Source organism: Neofelis nebulosa, chromosome 3 (assembly GCF_028018385.1).
Source record: "Neofelis nebulosa isolate mNeoNeb1 chromosome 3, mNeoNeb1.pri, whole genome shotgun sequence".
In the NCBI taxonomy this organism is placed as follows: Eukaryota; Metazoa; Chordata; class Mammalia; order Carnivora; family Felidae; genus Neofelis; species Neofelis nebulosa.
The window spans coordinates 87,872,412-87,899,180 of record NC_080784.1 but is presented as its reverse complement, the minus strand read 5'-3'; the positions used below and the strand labels follow the sequence as shown (position 1 = coordinate 87,899,180).

Genomic DNA, 26,769 nt, shown 5'->3' with positions numbered 1-26,769 from the left:
TTAACATTTATTCATTTTTGAGAGACAGAGAGAGACAGAACATGAGTGGGGAAGGGGCAGAGAGAGGAGGAGACACAGAATCCAAAGCAGGCTCCAGGCTCTGAGCTGTCAGCACAGAGCTCGACGCAGGGCCTGAACTCACGAACTGCGAGATCATGACCTGAGCCAAAGTCAGACACTCAACTGACTGAGCCACCCAGGCACCCCCAAAAGACTTTGATCTAACAGGACTTGCTAGCACATCTGTGTCTTCCACACCTAGTTCATATCGTGCTATAGTTATCTATGAAGATAACTCTCTTCCCGGAGTAGGTTCTCGATCTAAATTATTTTTAGGCAGTTGGCGGGGGTGGGGGTGGGGTGAGGCAAAGAGCTTTCCCTGAATCTGCTGGGTTTGATTGTTTTTTAATTCAAAATAATCTTCATGCCAAAGTGGCCCATCTTGGGGTGGCCTGCCCTCGGCTCCCTACATAAAGTGCTTTGTGCGTTTATTTAACAAACAGAACACATTTTCGAATGCCACGTGCCGTATTAAGTGCTTTGTAAATGTTAACTAATTCAATCCTCATAAGGGCCCTATATCACTTACATGTCCCTTCAGCCCTTATCAGCCCATCTTATCTAACTGAGGCTCATAATCGTGGTCAAGGTTGTATTATCACTAAGTACCAGGGCTGGGTGTCCAGGTGCAGACCTGTGTGAGGCTGGAACACACTGGTCTTTGGCACTAGGGCTCCCTTTAAGTGAGCCCGAGGGGTGGGGTGGGTGTGGGGGGGCTGGGGGTGGGGGGTGTGTGTAAGGAAAGGATCCCAACTTTATTTTGTGGCAAGCTGTGAGAAATAAGCCCGCTGACCCAATCAAAGGAGGGTCGTGGAGACTCAGAGCACAGAAAAGCAAGGCTTTAACCAACGTTCTTGCAAAAGCTTGTGTGGCAGTGACAGTAGGCAATTTATCTCCTAGTGTGAAGTCCCTCCCCTGATTCCTCATTGGCTGAGTACTACAGAGGTTACAGCCTTACCTGGAAGCTGCCTATGCCCATGTAAGCAAAAAGTACCTTCCTCGAGGTAGAGACTTCAGTTCTCTGGTGCATGCTCATTGCAAAGCCCTGGAAAAATAAGCCTGGGAAATGGAGAGTGGAATAAGAACCTGAAAGTGAAGTATCTAAGGGTTTGGGACTCCACTGTGTGCGTGTTGGGTGTTCGTACACAGTTCCAATAGGTTTACTGTTAACTATACAGCACGGCTTTTATCTGGTATTTCTGAAAATGAATCCTCTCACTTCTCACTGAAACTGCACCTTTTTAAAAAAATGTTTATTTTTGAGAGAGAGACAGAGAGACAGAGAGAAAGAGCATCCATGAGTGAGCAGGGGAGGGGCAGAGAGAGAGGGAGAGGGAGAGAGAGAATCCGAAGCAGTCTCTAAGCTGTCAGCACAGAGCCCGGAGTGGGGCTCGAACCCACTAACTGTGAGATCATGACCTGAGCAGAAGTCAGATGCTTAACCGACTGAGGAGCCCCTGAAGCTGCATCTTTAAGGGGCAAAAGGGTTGTGTTGACAGCGTGGAGGGGCTATGATAATGGGTTCTGCAGAGAAGCCTTCAGCCATGGAGGGACCCGCACTCTACCTGGGTGGTGTGGGGCATTGCTCTGACTGACGTGATGACCATTGTGCTGTGTTTCTGATAGAAGTCAGCTTAAAACTTGCCCCACTTCTTCTGCCAAGGGCCCTCTTCCTCCTCAGAAGGAGGAACTTCGTTTATTCTTTTTTTTAAAATTTATGGTCACCATGCCCGTGGGAGAGTCAAGGTGATCGTGGGAGGCAGCATGATAACAGGGGGTAGGGCAACACTTGGAATCTGCTGGACTTGGGTACAAATCCAAGTTCTGTCCTTTATTGGGGAATAAGATTAGAATCCATTTATTTTTATTTTTTTATTTTTTTTAATTTTTTTTTTCAACGTTTTTTATTTATTTTTGGGACAGACAGAGACAGAGCATGAACGGGGGAGGAGCAGAGAGAGAGGGAGACACAGAATCGGAAACAGGCTCCAGGCTCCGAGCCATCAGCCCAGAGCCTGACGCGGGGCTCGAACTCACGGACCGTGAGATCGTGACCTGGCTGAAGTCGGACGCTTAACCCACTGCGCCACCCAGGCGCCCCGATTAGAATCCATTTAAATGAACATTACATCTCAGTGGGATTAAGTAAATGCTCCCATCTCTTTTCCTGCAGGCTGTGAACAAGATCTCAGCAAGGCCTTGGAGCTGGGCAAAGAGACTCAAGGGTCCAGAGTCTGGAAGGGTCCAGAGTTGGAAAAGGGGCAGGGGAAATTGTTTTCCAACTGGCTGAGAAGATGGGTCTGTCTGCAGGTGCAGCTGCTGGAGGGCTAGTCCCTCGGGCTGAGCCGCAGCCCCCACACTGCACGGGAGGAGACAGACTTAGAGCCAGCTCGGAGGCTGCTCCCCTGCCAGATAAAGATCTGTGACTGGCAGCTCCAGATCGACCGGCCTTCCGATTCCTGTTCCAGGGCAAAGGTCACTCAGCCATTTGAATCGTCCTTTTTTTTTTTTTTTCTTCCTCTCCAGCTTTGTTTACCTTATAAGGAAGGTCAACATTACCAAGTCGAAAGTGCCTGTTATCTTCCCCTCAGTTTCAACAAATAGTTCCCTGAACCAGAACAGTCGGTGTTAAAGATGGCTGGGCATTCAATCTTGCTGGCCGCTGTCTCAGTCTTGTCCGCCTGTCAACAAAGTAAGTCTCGGGCAGTGTGTGTGCGTGTGTGGCAGAGGGAGGGAGGTCCAGTTTTTGAGTTTCATACTTACTTGCTGGTGCCCATGAGTGTGTGAGTGCCCGCTCCACTCTGGGTCATCAGCGCCTCCTTCCCTGGGAACAGATTTGGAACATTCCAAGGATTAGTTCTCCCAAAGGGGACGAGGTAGGCTTTCTGAGCCCAGCGATTCTGCATTGTTTGTGGTTCCCACACCCAGCCCAGTTCAAATGAGGGTAGAAGCCCACTATCTATGAATGTGGAATGTGCCAGAGGAAACATTGTACCTGCTTGTAAACCGTGGCTGCCATTTCTGAAACACTGATCTTTTAATTAGTGTTTTCTTAAATAAACTGCCTATGGCAGGTACGAGAACCAGGTCTAAAAAAATCTGCAGGAACACGAGCTTCAGGTTAAGTGACGAATCTAACTTTTAAAGCACCGTCCCACTAGGATTATTCGATATCTCGACTGCCTGGTTATGTAAAGGGCATTTGCTCCACGGGGGTCACATTTGCTCGGTTCTTATCATCTTATCCATGATCACCAACTTAACATGCTAAATGGGGAAAAGAGTCTGGGCACGGGTGAGCAAGACTCGGAACCAACCATGCATACTTCTTTATTTTTCCAAGTGTGCTCCTACCAGGAAGGGGGCAGAGCTGAGGACTGCTCAGGGTGCATGGGATAAAGTCCAGGCCCGCATGCACACTTCATGTCTTGCCTAACCGGTCTGTTTTATGAGTTTATGAAACTGTTCTCCCATAGGATACACATTTTGTGGTTGGATTCATAGTGTTTTCCGGAGTAGTGGAGTAGAGCAGGATTTTTATCGCCAACTAAAGCAACACTTAGGTCTCAAGTGCCCCTGTGCTGACCCCATGGTTCACATACCACTACACGTGAGCACTGCCGACCCCATGTGTGCCCTCATTCTGGTGCTGTGGGGAGCCCGGGAACAGGTCCACAGATGCCCCAGACAGAGCCTCTGTCAGCCTCACAGAGAGGTTTCTGTTTGCTGGTGGGTGCAGGGCTCCGTGGGAACTGTGGCCAGAGGTTAGGTGGGGGTGGGGAGAGGAGAGGAGACTGGGACAGTGGTGGCTGGTGGTGTTAGAAAGCAGAATTGAACTGGGTAAAATGTCAAGATCTTATTGGTTTATGGGGTGCCTGGGTGGCTCTGTCGGTTAAGCCTTCGAGTTCGGCTCAGGTCATGATCTTGAGGTCCGTGAGTTCGAGCCTCACGTCAGGTGGGGTGCTGACAGCTCAGAGCCTGGAGCCTGCTTGGGATTCTGTGTCTCCTTCTTTCTCTGCCCCTCCCTCCCTCACATTCTGTCTCTCTCTCTCTCTCTCAAAAATCAATGAAGATTAAAAAAAATTTTGAAGATCTTATTGGCTTTATTCAATGAGTCCTGAATCAGGCAGCATCCCATCTAGCAGGTAGAAAGGCGCTCTGGAGAGTTGTGCAATGTGAAAGACTTTTACAGGCAGAAGGGGGCAGAACAGGAAGTTGCTAGTTTGTGATTATTTGTGGCAAAGGTCGTCTTCTTTTAGGGCATGGCAGGAGTCGGTCAGGCAGATTGCCTCTGTGGTGCTAACCACGTAATTCCAGATTGGCTGGTTTAAGATTCCACTTTTGGGAGAGGTTGAAACCATAATTAAGTGAGGTGTTATGTCTAGGATTGGTGATGTTAGCATAGATGACTCCCTTTTGGGCCTGTTGTCTCTTTTTTTAACAGTGATAGACAGGGAACATTTACTGGTTGGGTGGGGGAGAGAGAAAGAGAAGGAAAGAAGGAAAGAAAGAAAGAAAGAAAGAGAAAGAAAGAAAGAAAGAAAAGACATAACTGGTTGGCATTAAGAACCAGAATTTGCTGCTTCTACAGAAGTCTGGTGTTTATGGAGAGGGGGCCCCATATACCATGGTAGAAGCAGGTTGAGTTTTGAAGACAGACAATCCCACATCTGTCCAGTTCAGACACTTAACAAGCTGGGTGCGCCTGGCCAGGATATTCTGTCCTTCAGTGTCCTCATCAAAGAAGGCTAAGCAGGGGTGCCTGGGTGGTTCAGTTAGCTGACTGTCTGACTTTGGCTCAGGTCATGGTCTCGTGGTTTGTGGGTTCAGGCCCCATGTTGGGCTTTGCACTGACAGCACAGAGTCTGCTTGGGATTCTATGTCTCCCTCTCTCTCTGCCCCTCCCTTGCTAGTGCTTCCTCTCTCTAAACACACACACACACACACACACACACACACACACACAAACATTAAAAAAAGGAGGGTCAAACAGGACACTGGGTGAGAAGTGCCCACCAGTATCCTTGGCCTGGGGTTGGCACTCAGCATGACTAGTCCCCATCATCGCTGCTTCCCCACAGAAGGAAGCTGCTGCTGGCCTGAGAGGCAGCCACCCGATGGGAAAGAAGGCTGGCTGTGGCTGGGGAAGGGTAGGTGGCATGGTGGGACAGGAAGGGTTCTCGATTCACTCTCCCTGGCACGCATGTGCCCCTCTGGAGAAAGTGAAGGAGACAGGAAAGACAGGCCAACCAAAGGGAGAGTATTCTCAAGTACTTTTTTTTTTTTAAACGTTTATTTATTTTTGAGAGAGAGAGGGAGAAAGACAGAGCATGAGCAGGGGAGGGGCAGAGAGAGAGACACACAGAATCTGAAGCAGGCTCTGAGCTGCCTGCACAGAGCCCGACATGGGGCGTGAATTCATGAACCACGAGATTGTGACCTGAGCCAAAGTCAGATGCTTGACTGGCTGAGCCACCTAGGCACCCCTCAGGTAGTTTTAAAGTGATGTTAGGAGGGGAAAGAAAATTGACGCACTCCAGAAAAGGTAAAAGAGCCTTTCTGTCCTCATCCCGTTATCCCCGCGGTAGCCATGGTCTCTCTAAGGCCCCTGACCTGAAAGAACAGAGAGGGCCTTCTCCTCCTTGGGACTGTGCTGGCCCAACTGAATCCTTCTGCCTGCAGCTGCGGGTGGGCTGGTTGGGGAGCATCCAAACAGCTCTTCCCCTGACTGAAGCTCTTTCCTCACATTTGCTGCCTTTACAGACAGGTGCAACCAGGTGCTATGAATAGCCGTGAGGGAGAGAGCCCTTCCTAAGCTTTCGCGTAGTCACAGCTTCATCTCGAAGCTCTGGGTTCTTGCACCATCGTCAATGTGTAAATCAAGGAGTGCACATCTTTCATGGTTCCCTTCTTACAGATGGAAGCAAGAAGCCTTACCGAGTGTTTTCTCCAAGGCTGTGGAACAACTTAGAAACAGTGGGAGCAGCGGGGTGTAGATCGGCAAGGGCCTGCAGATTTTCTCGGCTGCAGTCAGATATCCTTTCTGGCTCCAGGCGGACCCTTGAGTTATTGGCCCCTCTGGATTTATGCTGCCTTGAGAGGATTTAGCCCGGGGTTGGAAACAGTGCCCAGTTCCACATTTTCGGTCTCTTCACTGTGCTCTCTCAGGCTTCAGGGATGCCACTGCAGTTTGAATGAGAGACTCTATTCCTAAGTATTTACACCCTTTTAAACATTCAGCTACAGCTTTTAGATCCTGAGCAACAGTTTATTCGTAGCAGAGAGGAATTCAGGGGGAGGGAAGAGTCCCGCTCTGTGAGGCCTTACTAACCCAGGCTCGCTATTTACTGACTTGTCAGAGGGGAGATCATATTGTTTCTCTGGAGGAAATGCATCACACCTGATACTGTCACACAAGCTAAAAACTTGGTGTGGAAAAGGAAACTGGTATTGAAACATTAGCAAGTAGGAAAGGGACATGGAGGTATTAAGATAAGTGAGACCAGAAGAGCGTTGGAGGGACCTGGAAAGGAACTGTGGCTGGAAGACATCATCCGAAGGGAACTAATAGGCCCCAGAGCTAATCATGGTGTAAAAGGAGGGCGAGAAGGACAGGAGGTGAGAATAATCGACCAAGGAGGAAGTGTGGGTCCAAAAGTGAATGAGGTTTACGGGATTGACCGTCAGATGTAAGTGACTCCAGCACAGGGTTGGATGATCTAATGCAACAGCTGTGGCCAATGAAGGACAATAAAGTCATGATCATTTTATAGTAGTGAAACTGAGTCACACAGGAAGCCATCATCCTCCAAAGTTTTCTTGTGACCCTCCCTCCTGCCTCTCATCATGTCCAGGCAGCCACTGATCCGTTTTAGGTCACTGTGGATTCATTTGCATTTTTGAGAATTTTATGTAAATGAAACTGTACAGTAATATTCTCTTCTGATCTTGCTGCTTTCATCCAACATAATTAGTGTGAAGTTCATCCATGTTGTTTCATGTATCAATAGTTAATTCTTTTTTTTTTTTTAAGTTTATTCATTCATTTTGAGAGACAGAGACAGAGTAGGTGAGTGGGGGAAGGGCAGAGAGAGGGAAAGAGAATCCCAAGCAGGCTCTGCACTGTCAGCCCAGAGACCTACGTGGGTCTCAAACTCATGAGCCGTGAGATCATGACCTGAGCTGAAACCAAGAGTCAGACGCTTAACCGACTGAGCCACCCAGGCGCCCCAACAGTTCATTCCTTTTTACTGTCTTACAGTATTTCTCTTATATAGATATGGCACATATACCACAATTTGTTTATCCATTAGTTTGTTGATCAACATTTGTGTTAGGGTTCTCCAGAGAAGCAGAAACAATACAGCAGATGCACACACACACACACACACACACTCACTCACTCACACAGAAGCATTTATTTTTAAAAATTGATTCATGCCACTGCGGGGGCTGGAGGCTCTGAAATTTGCAGGGTGGGCTGGAAGGCTGGAAATTCCAGCAAGAGTTGTTGCAGTATTGAGTCTCAAGGCAGTGTGGAGGCAGAATTCTTTTTTCTTTGGGTAATGTCCATCTGTTCTCTTCAGGCCTTCAACTGATTGGATTAGGCCCACCACATCAAGGAATGGCTTTACTCAGCGTCTGCTGATGTAAATGTTCATCATATTCAAAAAATATCTTCGCAGAACCATCTAGATTGGTGCTTGACCAAACAGCTGGGCACCACGGCCTAGGTTACTTGACACAAAATTAACCATCACAGAGTTGTTCCTAATTTTTGGCTATTATGAATAAAGATGCTATGAATATTTGTGTACAAGTCTTTGTATGGACATATAATTTAATTTTTCTCAGCGAAATCACTAGGAGTGGAGTGACTGGCTATACAATCTATGTATGTCTGAGTAAAAGATCCCTTCCAAATGGTTTCCCAAAGTGATTATACCATTTTACACTCCTGCCAGAGTCTTTGAGAATTCTAGTTGTTCTTATAGCCTCACCTGTCTTTTTTAATTGATATGGTCTGTCTTTTGAATCTTAAACATCTTAATACGTATGCAGTGGTATCTAATTATGGTTTGAATTTGTGTTTTTCTAATGAATAGTGATGTGCCACATTTTAATTGTTAATTCCTCTATACTTGCAGGTTATTTTGCTTTGCATGTAGGAAAGGCAAGATTAAAATACAAAGTTACACCCCCAGCAGTCTCTGGGTCACCAGAGTTTGAGAGAATATTTCGTGCACAGTAAGTAATGCTTCCTCCACCCTTCAGTGGTCACATATAGACGATTCCGATCAGGGGAAAGATGTGCAGAGAAGATATCTCATTGTAACAAACCAGTCTTCACAGCCATGCCCCTTCTCATGATGCTCAAAGCTTGAAGTATTTAGTACATGAAGCCTTTATCCACCTATGTTATGAATTCAGAGGATGCATTTACAGAAAAGGTAGGGATCTTAAGAATGACTGGTATACACCTTTAAGCACGGCAGTTTGGTTGAAGAGCCCCTCCAGTACCCTTAGAATTCAATAGCCTCAAGCTGGATTAGCTATGACATCCATCTTCTATCTTAATTTTTCCTTTCTCCTTGAAACAGAGGTGGGTCATTATCATCCTCTGCCCATGAACCATTTCCTGAAATCCAAAGCGTGTAAGAATGAGAAAGCTTCCCATTTCATACAGACTTGTAGTGATTTTGATCATCTTGTCTTTTCAGATCTCTACAGAATGTTCCGCAGCAGCCACACCATGAGTTTGGTTGCTGCAGATGCTGGGGCTCCCTTTTTATTTCAATCCCCCAGATAAGTGCTTTTAGAAACATTGCACACGTCACCATTTATATATCATTCTATTCTTTTGTTAACACTGTGGGATTTTTCATCTCTGTCATGAGTGACGTGGGCCTATAATTTTCCTTTCTTATATGATGTTTGTCCCATTTTGATATCAAGATTATACTAGTCTCATGTAATGAGTTAGAGAATTATTCTCTCAGAGAATTTTAATAAGATTGGAAGAGTGTGTTCCTTCCAAGTTCTTAGAATTTGCCTATAAAATGACCTGAACCTGGTGTTTTCCTTGTGGAAAAATGTTAAACTATGGAATTTTATTTCTTTAATGATAAGTGGGTTATTCAGCTTTTTATACATCTTGAATCACTCTGGGCAAGTCATGATCCTTGAGCTGACAGCATTGTTCTCTTGTCCATCTCTTTGCTTCAACAGGGGTTGCACAGACTACTCTCTAGGCTTGAGCATTGGGATGAATACTACTGTTGGTAGAAGAGATAGTTTTAAGAGATGCATAGACATAGATTTTTTTCAACAAAATTTTATTGTGGTAAGAACATGTAACATGAGCTATATACCTTCTTAAAAAATTTAAATGTATAAAACATTGCTGTTACTAGAGATACAGTGTTTTACAGCACATCTCCAGAGCTTGATCTCTTACTTCACTAAAACTTTATGCCCAAGATATGATTTTCAGTAACAGTGAACAACATGATGACAAAGTCATGTCCATTTCAATTGTCTTTGAATCTTTATGATTATGTCAAGTGGAAAGTATTGGTTTGGTCCCAGTATGTCCCAATTCTAATATTTATTTGTATCAGAGTAATGTATGTATGTGGTCTGAAAATCAAGTGAGATTACGTGCCCGAAAGCAACAGATAACTCTCCTTACTGCCAATCTAGCCTTAGAGACAACCATTGGCACCCTTGTGACTGGCATTTTTGGCATTTACTTCCATATTTCTAAGCACTATGCTTTCACTGTTATTTATTGATTCATAATTTTTAGACATTATCAATCAGCTTCCTTTTATGGGAGAAAGAATTTCATGTTTCTCCACTTCCTCTTTTCTTTACATCTACCCTCCAGTACATCACTTTGTTGAGTTAAACCAATAGCCAATGTTTATATTATTCTAATTATAAGTAACGTTCAAAGCTGAGTCCAATAATATACTATGATTTCATCTCCTTGTGAATTTTTTGTTTTACCTGGGATTAGTGACTGCTTCATTGTTTATTTGTTTGCTTAGTTTCATCCTCAAATCTTTAACAGAACTGAAAGTCTCCTCTTAATACATTCAAATACATTAATCTAGTAATGCCATTTTTTTTTTTTGGATTATCTCTGTTAGAGTCCTTTTTTTTTTTTTTCTTTGAGTCCTCAATCTTTCTGCTCCCATCTGGAGGTTGCTCTTTAAATGTGCTACCTGCTGTCATTGTGGGGCTTTTTGTCATCATCCTCAGGAATTTCCCTTATATTTTCTTGATTTGGATCGCCTCTTTCCTGGATCTTCTATTTTCCTATTTATTGGCTTTCTCTCATTTTGGTGGAACATACCTTGCAGTTTTCTGAGAGAGGGTGAATAGTTGGTCAAATTTTGAGACTTTCCACTTCTAAATATGACTTTATTCTGCCTCACAGTTGATAGATGGCTTGGTTAGGCATATATTTCTATGTTAAAAATCCTTACTGTCAGAATTTTGAAAATATTCCTCTTTTATTTTCTAATTTCCACTGATATTGTTGTGATGTTCTGTGCTATGCTGATTCTTGATTTTTTGTTTGGAAACTGTGCAAGCTTTAGGATCTTCCTAAATCCCAGTGTCCTAAGATGGTATGGTTCTGTGCTTGCTTGGAGGCATTTGTCTTCACTATGCTAAACCTTAGATGAGACTTTTTCATGTCTTGAAAACTCACGTCTTTCTGTTCTGGAATTTTCTAAAAATATTTTTACCCTGAATTTCCTCTTCTTCATTTTCTCTGTTCTTTTATTCTTAAAATCTGTATTAGTTGCATGTTGATCCTCGGACTGGTCATCTAGTTTTCTTTTATCTTCGGTTTTTCATCTTCTTGGGTTTTTGTTCTTTCTGGGAAATTTCTTGAACTTCTGTTTACTGATCTTTTGTGTATTTTATGTATGTATGTATGTATGTATGTATGTATGTATGTATGGATTTAAATCCAAGTTAGTTAACATACAGTGTAATAATAATTTCAGGAATAGAATTTAGTGATTCATCACTTACATATAACACCCAGTGCTCATCCCAACAAGTGTCCTCCTAAATGCCCCTCACCACTTAAGCCCTTCCCTGCCCAACACCCTGCCAGCAGCCCTCAGTTTGTTCTCTGTATTTAAGAGTCTCTTATGGTTTGGTTCTCTCTGTTTTTGTATTATTTTTGCTTCCCTTCCCTTATGTTCATATGTTTTGTATCTTAAATTCCTATGGTATTTGTGTTTCTCTGACTGACTTATTTTGCTTAGCATAATACACTCTAGTACCATCCACATTGTTGCAAATGGCCAGATTTCATTCTTTTTGATTGCCAAGTAATACTCCATTGTATATATATACCACATCTTCTTTATCTATTCATCAATCGATGGACATTTGGGCCCTTTCCATACTTTGGCTATTGTCAATAGTGCTGCTATAAACATTGGGGTGCATGTGCCCCTTTGAAACACCACACCTGTATCCCTTGGATAAATGCCTCGTAGTGCAATTGCTGGGTCATAGGGTAGTTCTATTTTTAATTTTTTGAGGAAGCTCCATACTGTTTTCCAGAGTGGCTGCACCAGCTCACATTCCCACTAGCAGTGCAAAAGGGTTCCCCTTTCTCCGCATCCTCGCCAACATCTGTTGTTGCCTGAGTTGTTAATGTTAGCCATTCTGACAGGTATGAGGTGGTATCTCATTGCGGTTTTAATCTGTATTTCCCTGATGATGAGTGATGTTGAGCATTTCTTCATGTGTCTGTTAACCATCTGAATGTCTTCTTTGGAGAAGTGTCTATTCATGTCTTTGCCCATTTCTTCACTGGAATTTTGTCTTTTGGGTGTTGAGTTTGATAAGTTCTTTATAGGTTTTGGATAGTAACCTTTATCTGATATGTCATTTACAAATATCTTCTCTCATTCCATTGGTTGTCTTTTAGTTTTCCTGATTGTTTCCTGTGCAGAGGTGGGTTTTTTTTTTTTTTTTTTTTATCTTGATGAGGTCCCAATAGTTCATTTTTGCTTTTGTTTCCTTTGCCTCTGGAGACACGTCAAGTAAGAAACTGCTATGGCCAAGGTCTAAGAGGTTGTTGCCTGTTTTCTCCTCTAGGATTTTGATGGCTTCTTTTCATCCATTTTGAGTTTATTTTTGTGTATGGTGTAAGAAAGTGGTCTGGGTTCATTCTTCTGCAGGTCACTGTTCAGTTTCCCCAACACCATTTGCTGAAGAGACTGTCATTTTTCCACTGGATATTCTTTCCTGCTTTGTCAAAGATTAGTTGGCCATATGTTTGTGGGCAGATTTCTGGGTTCTCTGTTCTGTTCTATTGATCTATGTGTCTGTTTTTGTGCCAGTACCATACTGTCTTGATGATGACAGCTTTGTAATACAGCTTGAAGTCTGGGATTGTGATGCCTCCAACTTTGGTTTACTTTTTCAGGATTTCTTTGGCTATTTGGGGTCTTTTCTGGTTCCATATAAATTTTAGGATTATTTGTTCTAGCTCTGTGAAGAATGCTGGTGTTATTTTGATAGGGATTGCATTGAATATGTAGATTGCTTTGGGTAGTGTTGACATTTTAATAATACTTGTTCTTTCAATCCACGAGCATGGAATGCGTTCCTATTTTGTGTGTGTGTGTCTTCTTCAATTTCTTTCATAAGCTTTCTCTGCTTTTCAGTATATAGATTTTTCACCTCTTTGGTTAGGTTTATTCCTAGGTATTTTATAGTTTTTGGTGCAATTGAAAATGAGATCAATTCCTTGATTTCTCTTTCTGCTGCTTCATTATTGGTGTATAGAAAGGCAACTGATTTCTGTATATTGGTTTTATATCCTGCGACTTTGCTGAAATCATATATCAGTTCTAGCAGTTTTTGGTGGAGTCTTGGGTTTTCCACATAGAGTATCATGTCATCTGGGAAGAGTGAAAGTTTGACTTCCTCTTTGCCAACTTGGATGCCTTTTATTTCTTTGTGTTGTCTGATTGGTTACTGATCTTTTAAAAAAGTTTCAGATATCAATTTCAATTTCTAATAATTAATTTTTGTTCTTTCATTTTTCTTTTTTTTAATTTAAAAAGAAAAAAATTTTTTAACGTTTATTTATTTTTGAGACAGAGAGAGACAGAGCACGAACGGGGGAGGGTCAGAGAGAGAGGGAGACACAGAATCCGAAGCAGGCTCCAGGCTCCGATCTGTCAGCACAGAGCCCGACACGGGGCACGGACCCACGAACCGCGAGATCATGACCTGAGCCGAAGTCGGACGCCCAACCGACTGAGCCACCCAGGCGCCCCTCTTTCATTGTTCTTTAGTTGTTGCTGCTGCTATTAAATCATCCCTTTTTTGTTTTATGGAGGCAATTTATTTTCTTATATCAGAGGACTTTAATAATAATATATATATTTTAATGTTTATTTATTTTTGAGAGAGCAGAGACAGAATGCAAATGGGTTAGGGGCAGAGAGAGAGGGAGACACAGAATCCGAAGCAGGCCCCAGGCTCTGAGCTGTCAGCACAGAGCCCGACACGGGGCTCGAACTCATGAGCACCTCAATAATAATGTATTTTTTAATTCCATGTATCGTTTCTGCTTTTTCTTTTTGAAAAAAAATTTTTGGGACACCTGGGTGGCTCAGTCGGTGAAGCATCCGACTTTGGCTCAGATCATGATCTAACGGTTTGTGAGTTCAGGCTCCGCTTCAGGCTCTGCGCTGACAGCTCAGAGTCTGGAGCCTGCTTCGGAATCTGTGTCTCCCTCTCTCTCTCTCTGCCACTCCCCCACTCACAGTCTGTCCCTCCCTCTCAAAAATGAATAAATGTTAAAAAAAAGTTAAAAAAATATTTTAATGTTTATTTATTTTTGAGAGGGAGAGAGAGAGAGAGAGAGACAGAGCATGAGTGGGGAAGGGGCAGAGAGAGAGAGGGAGACATAGAATCTGAAGTAGGCTCTAGGGTCTGAGCTGTCACACAGAGCCCGACGTGGGGCTCAAACCCACGAACTGCAAGATCATGACCTGAGTCGAAGTCAGATGCTCAACCGACTGAGCCACCCAGGTGCCCCCATCATTTCTGTTTTTTCTAAGTTCCTTCTTATTTGTCTATTTTGTCCCTTGCATTTCAATTTTATTTATTATTTGCCCCTTTAATATTTATTGAACACCTCTATATATCTGGCATTGTGTGATATATCCAGTAGCTTGGGATGTATCAATGAAAAAATTAGATAAAGATCCTTGTCTGTTGAAGTTTATCTCATAGCCAGAAAAGACAGAAAATAAACCATAAGCAGATAATATTATAAGAAAATAATATATTATGCAAGAGGTGGTAAGTGTTAAGAAAGAAAAGAAAAAGGAAAACACACAGGGGTGGGTTGCTGGGGGGTGAGTCGGGGGTAGGTTGCTGCTTAGGGTGGTCGGTGTAGACCCCACCAAGGTAGCACTTGAGCAACAGCTTACACAGCAGGTAAGGGGGTTAGCCGCATGAACACGCAGAGAAAACATTCTTGAGGCAGGAGGAATGACCAGTGCGAAGACTGTAAGTGGAAATGTCCCTGGTGGGTTAGCAAGGAAGTTAGTGTGGTTGAGAGAAGGAGCTGACAGAAAGTGGTAGGAGGGAAAGTCAGACAGGTAGTAGATGGACCATGTAGGGCCCTAAAGGCCATTGTAAGGCCTTTGGCTTTTCTCGGAGTGAAATGGAGAGTCATTTTAAAGTTTTGAGCAGAGGAGTAACATGATTTTATATTTTATTTTATTTTTAAAGTTTTTATTTATTTATTTTGAGAGAGAGAGAGAGAGAGAGAGAGAGAGAATGACCAGAGGAGGGGCAGAGAGAGGGGGACAGAGGATCCAAAGCAGGCTCTATGCTGACATCCGAGAGCCCAATGCAGGGCTCGAGCTCATGAACCACGAGATCATGACCTGAGTCGAAGTCAGGCACTTAATTGACTAAGCCACCCAGGCACCCATGATCTTATACTTTAAAAGGATCACTTGGTCTGCTTTGCTGAGAACGGTCTATATGAAGGCATTGGGAGAAGCAGAAAATTCAGTTAGGAAGCTAACTTGAACCAGGGATGTAGCAGTAGAGATGGTGAGAAATGGTCAGATTCTGGATACGTTTTGAGGGTAGAGCCAACAGAATTTCCTGACATAATAAATATGGCATGTGAGAAGCATCAAGAATGACCTTGGATTTTTGTTCTGAGCATCCTGGGAGAGATGAGATGATGAGATGAGATGAGAGATGGTGAGAAATGGTCAGATTCTGGATACGTTTTGAGGGTAGAGCCAAGAGAATTTCCTGACATAATAAATATGGCATGTGAGAAGCATCAAGAATGACCTTGGATTTTTGTTCTGAGCATCCTGGGAGAGATGAGAGAGACAACAGAGAGACAAGGCAGTGGGAGGAGCAGTTTTGGGGGGAAGACCGGGAGGCTCCTTTTGACATGTTGTGTCTTAGATGTGAGCTAAGGAGAGACTATAAGCATTGTCATCGGCTAAGCTACTCAGATCGTTTGTTCTTGCATCATAAACTGCCTCATACATTGTTTACACATCTAAGTGGAGAGAAGCAGGGATGTGGGTATAAAAATCTGCATTTCAGCATAGAGATTGGAACCGGAAGTATAAATTCAAGAGTTATTGGCCATTGGCACACAAAGATGATTTACAGCCATGAGATTGGAAGAAAGGTTTTTTTTAAAAATTTTTTTATTTTTTTTAAAAAATTTTTTTTCAACGTTTTTAAATTTATTTTTGGGACAGAGAGAGACATAGCATGAACGGGGGAGGGGCAGAGAGAGAGGGAGACACAGAATCGGAAACAGGCTCCAGGCTCCGAGCCATCAGCCCAGAGCCTGACGCAGGGCTCGAACTCACGGACCGCGAGATCGTGACCTGGCTGAAGTCGGACGCTTAACCGACTGCGCCACCCAGGCGCCCCTAAAAATTTTTTTAGAAGAAATATTAAGGGAGTGGGTGTAGACAAAGGAGAAGGGAGAGAAGAAGAGCAAGGACTGAACCAGCCTTAGAGGTCAAGAAGACAAGGGTCCAGCAAAGAGATCTGAGCAAAGGAGACCTTAGAAGCTTTACTCAAATATCAAGTGATCCTCAGTTGGCTATCTGTGCAAATTTAGTAAAGAGCATCAGAAAATGATGGGACTCTGTGTGCATGGGTGGGGCTCAGTAGAGTGGGCAGCTCACTAAAGGGTGATTGATGGGCAGCAGTTTCCTTTTGTAGAGTCCCCAAAGTCAGTATCTGTAGGTTATCTTTCTGGGACCATTTGGTTTCTCTAGGGAAAACCCATAAGCCCCCTATGGGGGCAGGCAAGGATGGGATGAGGGAGGAGGATGGGTAAATAGGTCTCACTTCTAGAAACCTGAAAGTGTGGTGGGTGAACGAAGGAAGATTCTTCCACTATGTAGTATGTAGGTTCGCGTGGCTTTCAGTACAAGATTTTACCCTCACCCCCCCACCCCCATTGTTCCTAGACCCCACGAAATTCTCTCGTTCTGGTTCTCTAGACAATAGACCTCCCATCTCCTGTGATGGGGTAGTAGGGGTGGGGATCAGAGGTGGAGGGGAGCTAAAGCACTCCTTATTATAGTCTGTCCACCAGTTCTTCTGTTATAGCTTGGACTCACGGGTACCTGGTGCCCCCAGTTCCTGAGTGTCCTGGGTTCTGGGATAAGCGGTGCATTAGTCTTCCTTGGACCTTCCTTGTGCAGGTGCTTAGGCTTCATCTGTCTGTGCTCTGTCAGCTCAGCTGCCATTCCCTTGAGTGCCATCCTTATTCAGAAATTGACTAACGTCTCTCTTTCACTGTTGTGTCTACTCCCATTCTCCTTGTTTTTGACTTTGTATCTATTTTTTTTTTTTCCTTTCCTGGCATTTTAGTGAGGTTTCAGGAGGGAGAAGAAATAGACATGGGTTCAATCTGTCACATTTAGCAGGGAGTATGTATTCTCAACACCTCCGGACCATCCATTCTCCTGTTCGACAGAGGGAGGGTCTCATGCTCAGAGCCTTCAGCAATCAACAGCATCTAAGGAGAACTTGGCAAATTTTGTTCTCATGGGATTTATTTTTATACTTATTCTTTATTTCGAAAGTGATATTCTTTTTCTACTCATAAAATTGCATTCTCCCTAATTTAAGGGAAAAAATAGTTGATTTATAGAAAGATAGTAAGTGGTATACGGAGATGTTAAAATGTTGACAGTGATATATGAATGCTTGAAGTTAGGGAGACACTGTTCTATTTATAAAAATCATCACAGGAGGAAATTCCACATCTTCCCACTTTGTCTTCTGTCATCTGAGAACATTCTGTTGGGGAGTGTTGGGCTTCCAGCACTCTAAATCCTCGGGCCGCTTCTGGTTCTGTTTGTTCTTACACTTTCCACAAATTTGATTTCTTTCAAGTTATTGCTTTCTCCCTTCTCTTCTATCGCTGGACACCATTTCCAAATATTTCTCTTAAATGTCTGTTTATGAAAAAGTATACAAACCGAATTTCCTTGTTAGAAGTGTTTTGTTTGTTCTGTTTGATTAATCATGGCAGAATGAAGAGGGGTTAAAAAATAATAGCCAATAATTGGGGCAGAGGGAGTGAGTTTGGAGTCATAAAATACCTTCAAGAGTACAGTAGTAATTGTCCTAGGTTTCTCTGAAGAGTGAGTGGGGATGGGCCTACTCACTTCCGTGAATTTCTTCTTAGATATTCCATAGTACCAGCCCAAGTTCTTGCCTTAGGTTCTAAGGTTTAGGTAAATCAGGTCAAATCAGATTAAATTCATTGCTAGTAAAGCCATTTTGATTTTATCTGAGGTAGTTAGGGCAGGATCCCCTGGGATAACCAGGTCATTCCAAAGCCTATTTGGCTATAGGGTAGGCTTCCTTGAGCTCTGCAAATCCCTAAGAGAAAATGTACTTTCTTTTCTGGCTCTTCTGGACCAAAGCATTGAGTCCTTCAGCCTCCTTTGAACATCTTATGACCTTGGCTATACCAGAAATGCTGTCTTTTCCTCTACTCTTTTTTCCTGCTGCTTTTCCCTAAGTATGGCCAAGAAGCCTGGTGTTAGGGCTAATCCTGTCCCTAAGTGGAACCTGACGTCTTATAACAATCACTTCCAGGTCCCTCTCACCACCCCAGAAGTACCTATTTCCTGTCTCAACATCACCTCAGGTTGGATATTCATTCGCCAAGCAGAGATGATGATTCTGGAGCCCAGTTTACCCATGTTACCAGTCCCAGGTAACTTTAGAGTTAGAGTCCCCCATCCATTCCCACTTTCCTTCCTACCGTGAGGGCCTTAGAGACGACTTTTTCTAGAGTTTTGCAGTCTTTTGCCAGAATACACTTTTAAACTTGTGAACAAAGCAACTATAGTTTCAACAAGGGCCAGTCCTTCTTGTTATTGCTAAGCTTAGAAAATTCTATCTGGTCTAATTTGAGTACCTTGATCCCTTTAGATTGAAGGCTTTTATAAATCTCAAAAGTAGATCCAAGTAATACCTTGATCTTGTGGCAATTTAAGTACATTCCCTCTGATTCTATTCTCACCAGAAGAGACGAATAGCTGCTAATGACCCCACTCTTTTTCATACAGTTGGGGATCATTATCTTCATTATCTTTCATCTTCTATATTTTGAGGCTAGGTAGTAATAATTCTTCAGCTTCTTCCCCCAAATTATGAAAAAATTTTGGTTGTTCTCTTTAGACTAAAATTTTTCATGTTATTTCTAAACCGGAAGCCTAGAAGTATATGCAGTGTCCCAACAATGGTTTCATTAGTGCTGGGTAAGATAGAAGGATTTCCTCTCACTTAGTTCTTTTAATGCATCCTTATTTGCTTAATATTGAACTACTCATTTCCTGTTCCAGAATTAGCCTGCCACAAGTAAACCCAATCATCCTGAATCTGAGTACTCTTCAGAAACATTTCCCTCTTCTTACTCTACTATAGCTGTAAATTTTGTTGCTGTTGTTATTGTTGCTTTTCCGCTTACTTTTTATAGTCATTTCAAATTCAAATCCTGAAAATTTGAAATTAAAACTAGTGGCTCTAACTTATGTCTAAAAACTTTGGAGAAAGGAAAATTCACAAAAAAAATTTTTCAGGTATTCTGTCACACTGGGATTATAGTAATGTGAGTCACCTACTTTTGTAATAGGTTAGTACAACAACAAATAAGTCAAATAAAAAACAGTAAACACATCTCCATTTTTCTTACAAGTGTACCCATCTTAGATATTAGCTGAATGCATAAGATGTATTTATCCACTGAATTAGAAAGGGCTAGGGATCCCCAAGGCCAGAGAATGACTCTAAATGATGAGTTCTTCATCCTTCTCCACAAACTGCCTGTATTCGTCAGTTTGGGCTGCTGTAACAAAATAACACAGACTGGGTGGCTTAAACAACACACATTTGTTTTCTCACACTTCTGGAGGCTGGGCGATCATGACCTTGATCTAAGATCAAGGTTCCCGCTGCTTGGATTTCTGCTGAGAGCTCTCTTCTCTGGGCTCACAGATGGCTGCCTTCTTGCTGTGTCCTCACTTGTCCTTTCCTTGGTGTGTGCATGCAAGCACAGACAAGGGGCTGGGCAGAGTGAGCCTGGTGGGTGTCAAGAGCTCTCTGGTGTCCCTTCTTATAAGGACACCAATCCCATTAGATCAGGGTCCCCCATTTCTGACCTCATTCTAGCCTTAATTACTTCCTTACTCCACATACAGCCATGCTGGAGATTAGACCTTCATCATATGAATTTTGAGGGACACAAACATTCATGCCACCACCAAATAGCTCTGCACACAAGCTGGGTGAGCCTCCGGAAGCGGGGGGATGAGGAGCGGCAGGAATTTGGATGAGCTGCAAGCCTCACTCCCTCATCCGTTCATCCCTTTGGTTATCAGCGGCACCACTGAAGTGGTGGTTAGAGTCTTGCCCTCCTGCTATTAGTGGCAAATGTCCTCTGGTGTTCCCGCACAAGGGTTGCTTGACAAGGAGCAATTTAGATAGTTACGAATCTATATAGAAAGATTAACTTCAGCACCTTTCATCCCCGAGCCTTTTCTGAGCATATTAACCTGTTGCTCTGACCCTCGGCCAGTGTAATAATTGAAAAGACTTTGCAGGGTCAAAAGGCAGCAGACCGGGGCTGGGTCATCTGTTAATAGTGCAAGCTGCTCGTGGCGGTGTGCAGCCCGCTGCTTCAGAATGAGTCACCCAAACAGAAGGAGAAAGAAAAATGAGCAAACAAAAACTTGAAAGAGAAGAAGCTCCTACGAAGTCTCCTTTAAGTTGCCTTGTCTGTTTTTATTTTTTGAAAGATGTCGTACCATTAGAAACGTACTATAACTAATTAGGTTTTTCCCTTCAGCGCATGGTTCAGATTTTCTATGAACAAGATTGCTATACGCTGTGTCCTGTTGTGCGTTTAAATCTAATAGCAGAGATATTCACAAGTGTTTTAGGTCAGAGGTCTCCCAGATGACATGTGCATGCTGAGGGCGAACTAAGTCATCTGCTGTGAGCACGAGGAAATTTTGGAGCTTCTATTTATATTTGCTCTTAAAGTCTCATTCTTGAATTTCTGTTTTGTGTGGGTTTTATAGTGTATGTGATATATTTTTCCAGCTGATTGTGTTTGCCGTGCTAAATGGATCAACCCCATAATCCCAGTGGTTTAACACAAGGGAAGTTTATGTTCTGTCCACGAAGTGTCCTATGTGGGTGCTCCTGGTTGAGTGGCCTTCCCCATGGTCATTGAGAGGCCTACGCTCTGTCCATCTAAGGGGTCTGTCCCCATCCGTGTCCTGAGAGTTCTCTCCACTCAACCAGGTGTGGGGGAAGGGATCTGGGCGCACCAGCTTCTTAATCATTTGGCTCAGAAGTGACACATTTCGCCTTCTCTTTCCACTGGCAAGAGATAGCCCCACCCGAATCCAGGAAGGCCAGGCAGCTACCGTATGGCACCAACTTCACATCATCTTTGTTGTAAAGCAGGCCATTTCTGTTTTTTGTGGGGTTATGCAACTATGAGCACTATACAATCAAAAACATTTGTAGACTAGCATTTTAGGAACTGCTAGATTTGGCTGTCGGGCCAACGTTTGATTCTTCTTTCCAAAATGAGCTGAATTTAGCGGCACACTTACTAAGACAGGGTCCAACAGCACTTAGTTTGGTACCGCCCTCGCGTCCAAGTGGGACCCCGCGGTGGCCACATGTCCTGAGCTCCGGGATCCCTTGGAGCTGGGGATGATCTATGAGGGGTTCCAGCAGCTTGAACTATTCGATCTCCATAGGCTCCTTCAGGTCATTCTTCATGGTGACTAGATCTTTTCAGTTGGCCTGGGGCTTTCTTGGTTTTAGCACTCAAAGTTCTGTGTCCCAGGGAACCCTCAGTTCTAGGCAGACCACTACAGTTTATCTGGGACTATCTTGGTTATAAAGTTCAAAGTCCCACGTTCTCAAAATCTGCTCAATCTAGGGCAAATCTAGGAGTAGATAGACTCGTTTCCCTCAGTGTGGACATGCAGGAAAGGGGACAGTCTATCAGTGGTCACAATCAGCTTATACCCTCTCTTCCCACATAAATGGAAATGGACACAGCTGCTGCCAGCTCTTTTCTGTCCCATTTGGAGATTTTCCCTGAGGATCTCCTATAGAAAGAGGACAGAATACATCTTCATGTCCAGAAGAGACCAGAAATTATTCTCATTTTGGTCTTCTTGTCAATGTAACTGTGAGTAGCCACTGATAGGATTATCAAGAACAGATTTTCAGAGTTTGGTCCCCTTGAGTTAAACAATGTTTGTGGACAACTCACTGTGAACAGCTATCTTGGGACATATCCAGGCGTGAACCATTTAACTGAGGTGGCAGAAAGACACGGTCACATGCTGGAGGAGGGTGGAAGAGGTCATAATGAGCAGGTAGAATGGGATGCAAGGTATTTCAAGGCCAAGTAATACCTGGTCTTCTCAGCAGGCAGCTGCAGAGAAGACCATCCGCAAATAGCAGGGCCCCAGGGCTAGCCATCAGAGAATTATTTTCAATCTGTTAGATGCTATTAAGAAATGAACAAAGCCTCATTTCAGAGGGACTAGGGCTTAAGGCAGGCCATCAAATGAGGGGCCGGGGGAAAAGTAGAATGAGCACAACTAAGACCTGAGGTCAGGGCAAGACCAACAGTGACGAGCTGCTTATAGGGGACAAAGGGACTCTTTTTTGGGTGCTGAGCTGCCCAGGCTCTGCCCTCAGGGAGCATAAATGCAGTTAACATTTACACCTGTGCCTGAATCTCAATGGCTTCTAATCACCCCTGCTCACCTAGGACCTCAGCACCCCTCCCCCTATCTTCTGGGATACTCCCTTCTCCCATCTTCTGGGTTACTTCCGGGAGCCCCAAGGGGATGTGCACAGGGACGCAGCCCCTGCTGGTAGGCACTTTAAGGGAGGGATTGTGCCACTGTCCTGCTAGAGTCCTACCCCGAATCCTGTGGATGCAAGCCTCATTAGCTTTCAGAGCTAAGTGTTTTGGGGACCCAGCCCTCAAGCGGAAGTCTTAAAAAGTTGGAGTGCTCTAGGTCCTCCGGGAGAAGCTAGGAGTTGAGGACTCCCACCTGGTGATACAGTGCTGTGCTGGGGATGGGGTTTATGGTGAGAGCGTGTCTCCATCTTTCCTACCTATTTCAGTGTGGGTATTTTCTCCTTGCCTGCACTGAAGTAGTCACAGCTGGTTTTGGGATTTCTTTCAGAGGGAATTGCTCTGTGTGTGGCTGTGCGATCAGCGTATCCATGGGAGGAGGGAAGTTCAGGAGCCACCCATGTCGCCATCTTGGTAGCAAAAGCAAAACAAAACAATTTTTTTTTTTTAATTTTTTTTTAATTTTTCAATTTTTTTTTAAATTTTAAAGGTGACCTCGGATAGAAGATGCAGATCTTCAAGAACTGGTATCAACTATTTCTAGGTCAATTGCCTCATAACCTTAAATACTCAAGCTTTAAGGAACACTGTGGTATCATTTCTAATTCTGTCTAATTATGCTGCTTCCATCAGGATCAACTCAAGACCTCATTACGAATTATATTAAAGCTCTTTCTGGTTGTGATATTGTCAGCAAGGAGCACAGTCAACCTAACTAAGATCACTTGGGGGCGTAGCACGGGAAGCATGAATATAATTCATCTCCTTTCCCTTTGCTAGGTGCAGATGAATTATAGTTCCCAGAGAACTATTCCTTTTCGCTTAAAAAAGTATCAAAATTTCCATCCACCTCTTCTATGAATAGAGGCAATTTGAATTGACGTTAGGACGGAACTTGGAATCTGGCGATGACATAGTCTGTTTGATTCTTTGCAAGGCATCAGTCAGCTTGTGCTCTCAGGTCTTAGTTTGTTCCTCTGTAAAATGGGAGTGAAAAATACTTATAGACTTCAGGAGATTTTACAGGAATTATTTAAAACTATTTTTTGGGGTGCCTGGGTGGCTCAGTCGGTTGAGCGTCCGACTTCAGCTCAGGTCATGATCTCACGGTTCGTGAGTTCGAGCCCCACGTCAGGCTCTGGGCTGATGGCTCAGAGCCTGGAGCCTGCTTCCGATTCTGTGTCTCCCTCTCTCTCTGCCCCTCCCCCATTCATGCTCTGTCTCAAAATAAATAAACATTAAAAAAATTAAAAAAAAACCACATTTTTTAACTGCTGAGTAACTCAATCGAAAGGCAATGAATGTGTAGGAATTTTGGGAAGAAATTTCATTTACATAAGTTGCGTTATTTTCTGGGTTCTATAGATAGGATACAGAATGAATTTTAGCCTTAGAATCAGGACCATCTCAAGGTCTGTCTTTTGGAAAAGAGGTATAATTCATTCCTACTACTGGTGGTTTACCTGTAGGAGAGTGATTCTTGGCCCTGGTCTAAGATTTAAACAATCTTTGAGTCTTACCTTGGAAGATTCATTTTACATGAAAAGACATGTATGTAATTCTTACATATTTTTATAAGAAGAGATTAGACATTTACCTTCAGATGAAAGCTTAATGCTTTGGTGTTTAGTTTTCTCATAATATAACCCATGTCTTTATTTTTTCCTGCAGACAAAACTGTGTGGAGTTTTACCCCATATTTCTGATTACATTGTGGATGGCTGGATGGTATTTCAATCAAGGTAATTTTAGAATACAGTCAACTCTGATCTAATGATGACTGTGGTTCTTAGAACCATTAAGGAACAGACATGTAACCATACATCTTCTGATCCTAGAAATTGTTTTAAACAAAATAAGCCATGTCTATGTGCATTAGAGAGCACTTGTTCTAAAAATAAGTTAATTTTGGGGGTGCCTGGGTGCCTCAGTCAGTCAAGCATCCGACTTCAGCTCCGATCATGATATCGCAGTTCGTGGGTTTGAGCCCTGCGTCGGGCTCTGTGCTGACAGGTCAGAGCCTGGAGCCTGCTTCAGATTCTGTGTCTCCCTCTCTCTCTGCCCCTCCCCCGCTCACACTATGTCTCTCTTTCTCTCTCAAAAATAAACATTAAAAAAAATAAAATAAATAAAGATAAATTAATTTTGGCTTCATTTCAATTTAATTCAGTAATTAAAAAAAAAAAAAACAAACTTGAAGCAAACTGCTGGGCACTCCCAGATGAAAATGACATGAGTCTGTCTTCAAATCTGATTCCTTAATTCTAGTTTATCTGCAAAAATTCACCCTAATCATTATAGCTATTATTTATTGAGCACTTACTATGTGCCAGAAACTATTTTAAATAAAAAAAAAATAATGTATTTTTATTTTATTTTATTTTTTGAGAGAGAGAGTGGGTAGGGGCAGAGGGAGAGGAAGAGAGAGAAAATCTTAGCAGGCTCCATGCCCAGTGTGGAGCCTGATGCGGGGCTTGATCTCACGACCCTGAGATCAGGACATGAGCCGAAATCAAGAGTCAGATGCTTAACCAACTGAGCTATTCAGGCGCCCCTGTTTTAAATTTTTATACGTATCCTACTTTATAGACGAGGAAACCGAATCACAGATAATTTGTCCAACTTAACATTTATCAATGTAGGAGAAAACTGGATTTCAAGTACAGGCAGGGTCTATAGGTATTCCGATAACCCATGTACCTTTTCTTAAGTTCACAAGGATGTCGTGCTCCTGTATGTAGCAACTTTACAGACATCTACTTTCTGTTTGGCTGCAGATATCCCTGGAGAGCTGAAGGCTTAACCCAAACTCTGCCTGTGTCTTTAATGGGGTCAAGTATCACCAGCTACCTTAGTTGGAGAAACCCAATCTCTTTTGCTTTCTCGTTGCTTCATTTGGATCTGACAGTTGATTGCTAAGATTTCCCATAAACCCAAATCCAGTTGCTTTCAAAGGCAACCCCATCACTGTCTTCTTGTACTTTTTACTGTCAACTGAGGAACTTCAGATAAAATGTCCTCTAGAGGAAGACTTCTTAACTTTATCCCAACTCACATTTTTTCCCCTAAGGGCATGAATGAAGGGGTTGTTCCTTGTCAGGTAAGACTGCATTAACAACTAATAGGAAAAGTGCCTTTGATAATGGGACTCAGTCTCTGCTATTTGACCCTTTGGATTTCACTGTAATGGGCTGAATGAGGCCTCCTGTCAGACAACGGTTTTCCGTCGTAATTTTCTTTTCCTTCTCTCTCATGAAAAGTTAAGTTGCCTATTAATTGCCCTGAATAGTCCTCATTGGCTTTGTGCGAGTTAAGTCATTAGATGGGGAGGTTAACTGTAGCCCACTCAGGATCTCTCCACTTCCTCCCTCGCATGCCGGGTGGCCCTACCCCCTCTCTTCTCAGCTCTTTGCTCGGCCCTCTCCTTCTCACCCGCAGGCCCCACGCACATGTCCTCCCTTCAGGGAGGCCTTCCCTGACCCCTTTCTAAAGGTGGCTCCTCTGTCCTCCCCTCCACCTCCCCGCCACGGTCCCATCCATCCCACTTCATTTCCTTCTCGATGCTTTCAAGTCTGTGATGTTCTTCTCATTTTTCTCATGGTTGTCTGTCTTTGCTGGTAAACTCTATAAAGGTAGGAAGCTTGTATCCATTTCACTGCTCACCCTGATCCTTAGAATAATACCTGGTATAGAGTAGAAACTAAAGAAAATGTTTGTGATCTAATAAAATAAGGAATTTCATTTTATCCAGGATATCAGAGCCTCACAGATAGACTCCAAGTGTGCAAGAGGGCCCTGGCTATTTGCATCCGTTGGGTGCTGAGGAAGAGAGAGAGGGTCCCTGAATGTATGGAAGATATTGGTGTTTTCTGTTAGACCAGATGGCAGGTCATGCTGCACTTTACGTTTCTTTTAGGTAAAATTTGTATACTGTATGGTGAAATGCACAAATCATACATGTACCATTCAATGAGTTTTAACAAGTGTATACCCATCAAGATGCAGGACATGACCACCCAGAAAGTTTTCTTATGCCCCTCCTCGTCAGGTGCTCTCAGAGGCAGACGCTGTTCTGGTCTTTTTCATCATAGTTTCGTTTTGCCAATTCTAGAACTTTACATAGCTGGAATCATACAGCGTGACCTCTTGTGCAGTGCTTCATTCACTCAGCAAAATGTTGAGACTCACCATGTTGTTGCAAGTATCTGTGTCTTTTCATTGCTGAGTGGTATTCT

At 43.2% G+C, this 26,769-nt stretch overlaps 1 protein-coding gene across 1 annotated transcript in view; it reads left to right on the top strand.

Moving 5' to 3' along the window:
* Positions 1-2,587: 2,587 nt before the first annotated feature.
* Positions 2,588-26,769, top strand: part of MGST2 (microsomal glutathione S-transferase 2) — a 30,114-nt gene continuing 5,932 nt past the window's right edge. The window contains exons 1-3 of the mRNA XM_058721326.1: positions 2,588-2,752; positions 8,208-8,307; positions 24,206-24,276. Coding sequence (XP_058577309.1) covers positions 2,695-2,752; positions 8,208-8,307; positions 24,206-24,276 — 229 coding nt within the window. The 5' untranslated portion in view covers positions 2,588-2,694. The remainder of the gene's footprint in view (positions 2,753-8,207; positions 8,308-24,205; positions 24,277-26,769) is intronic.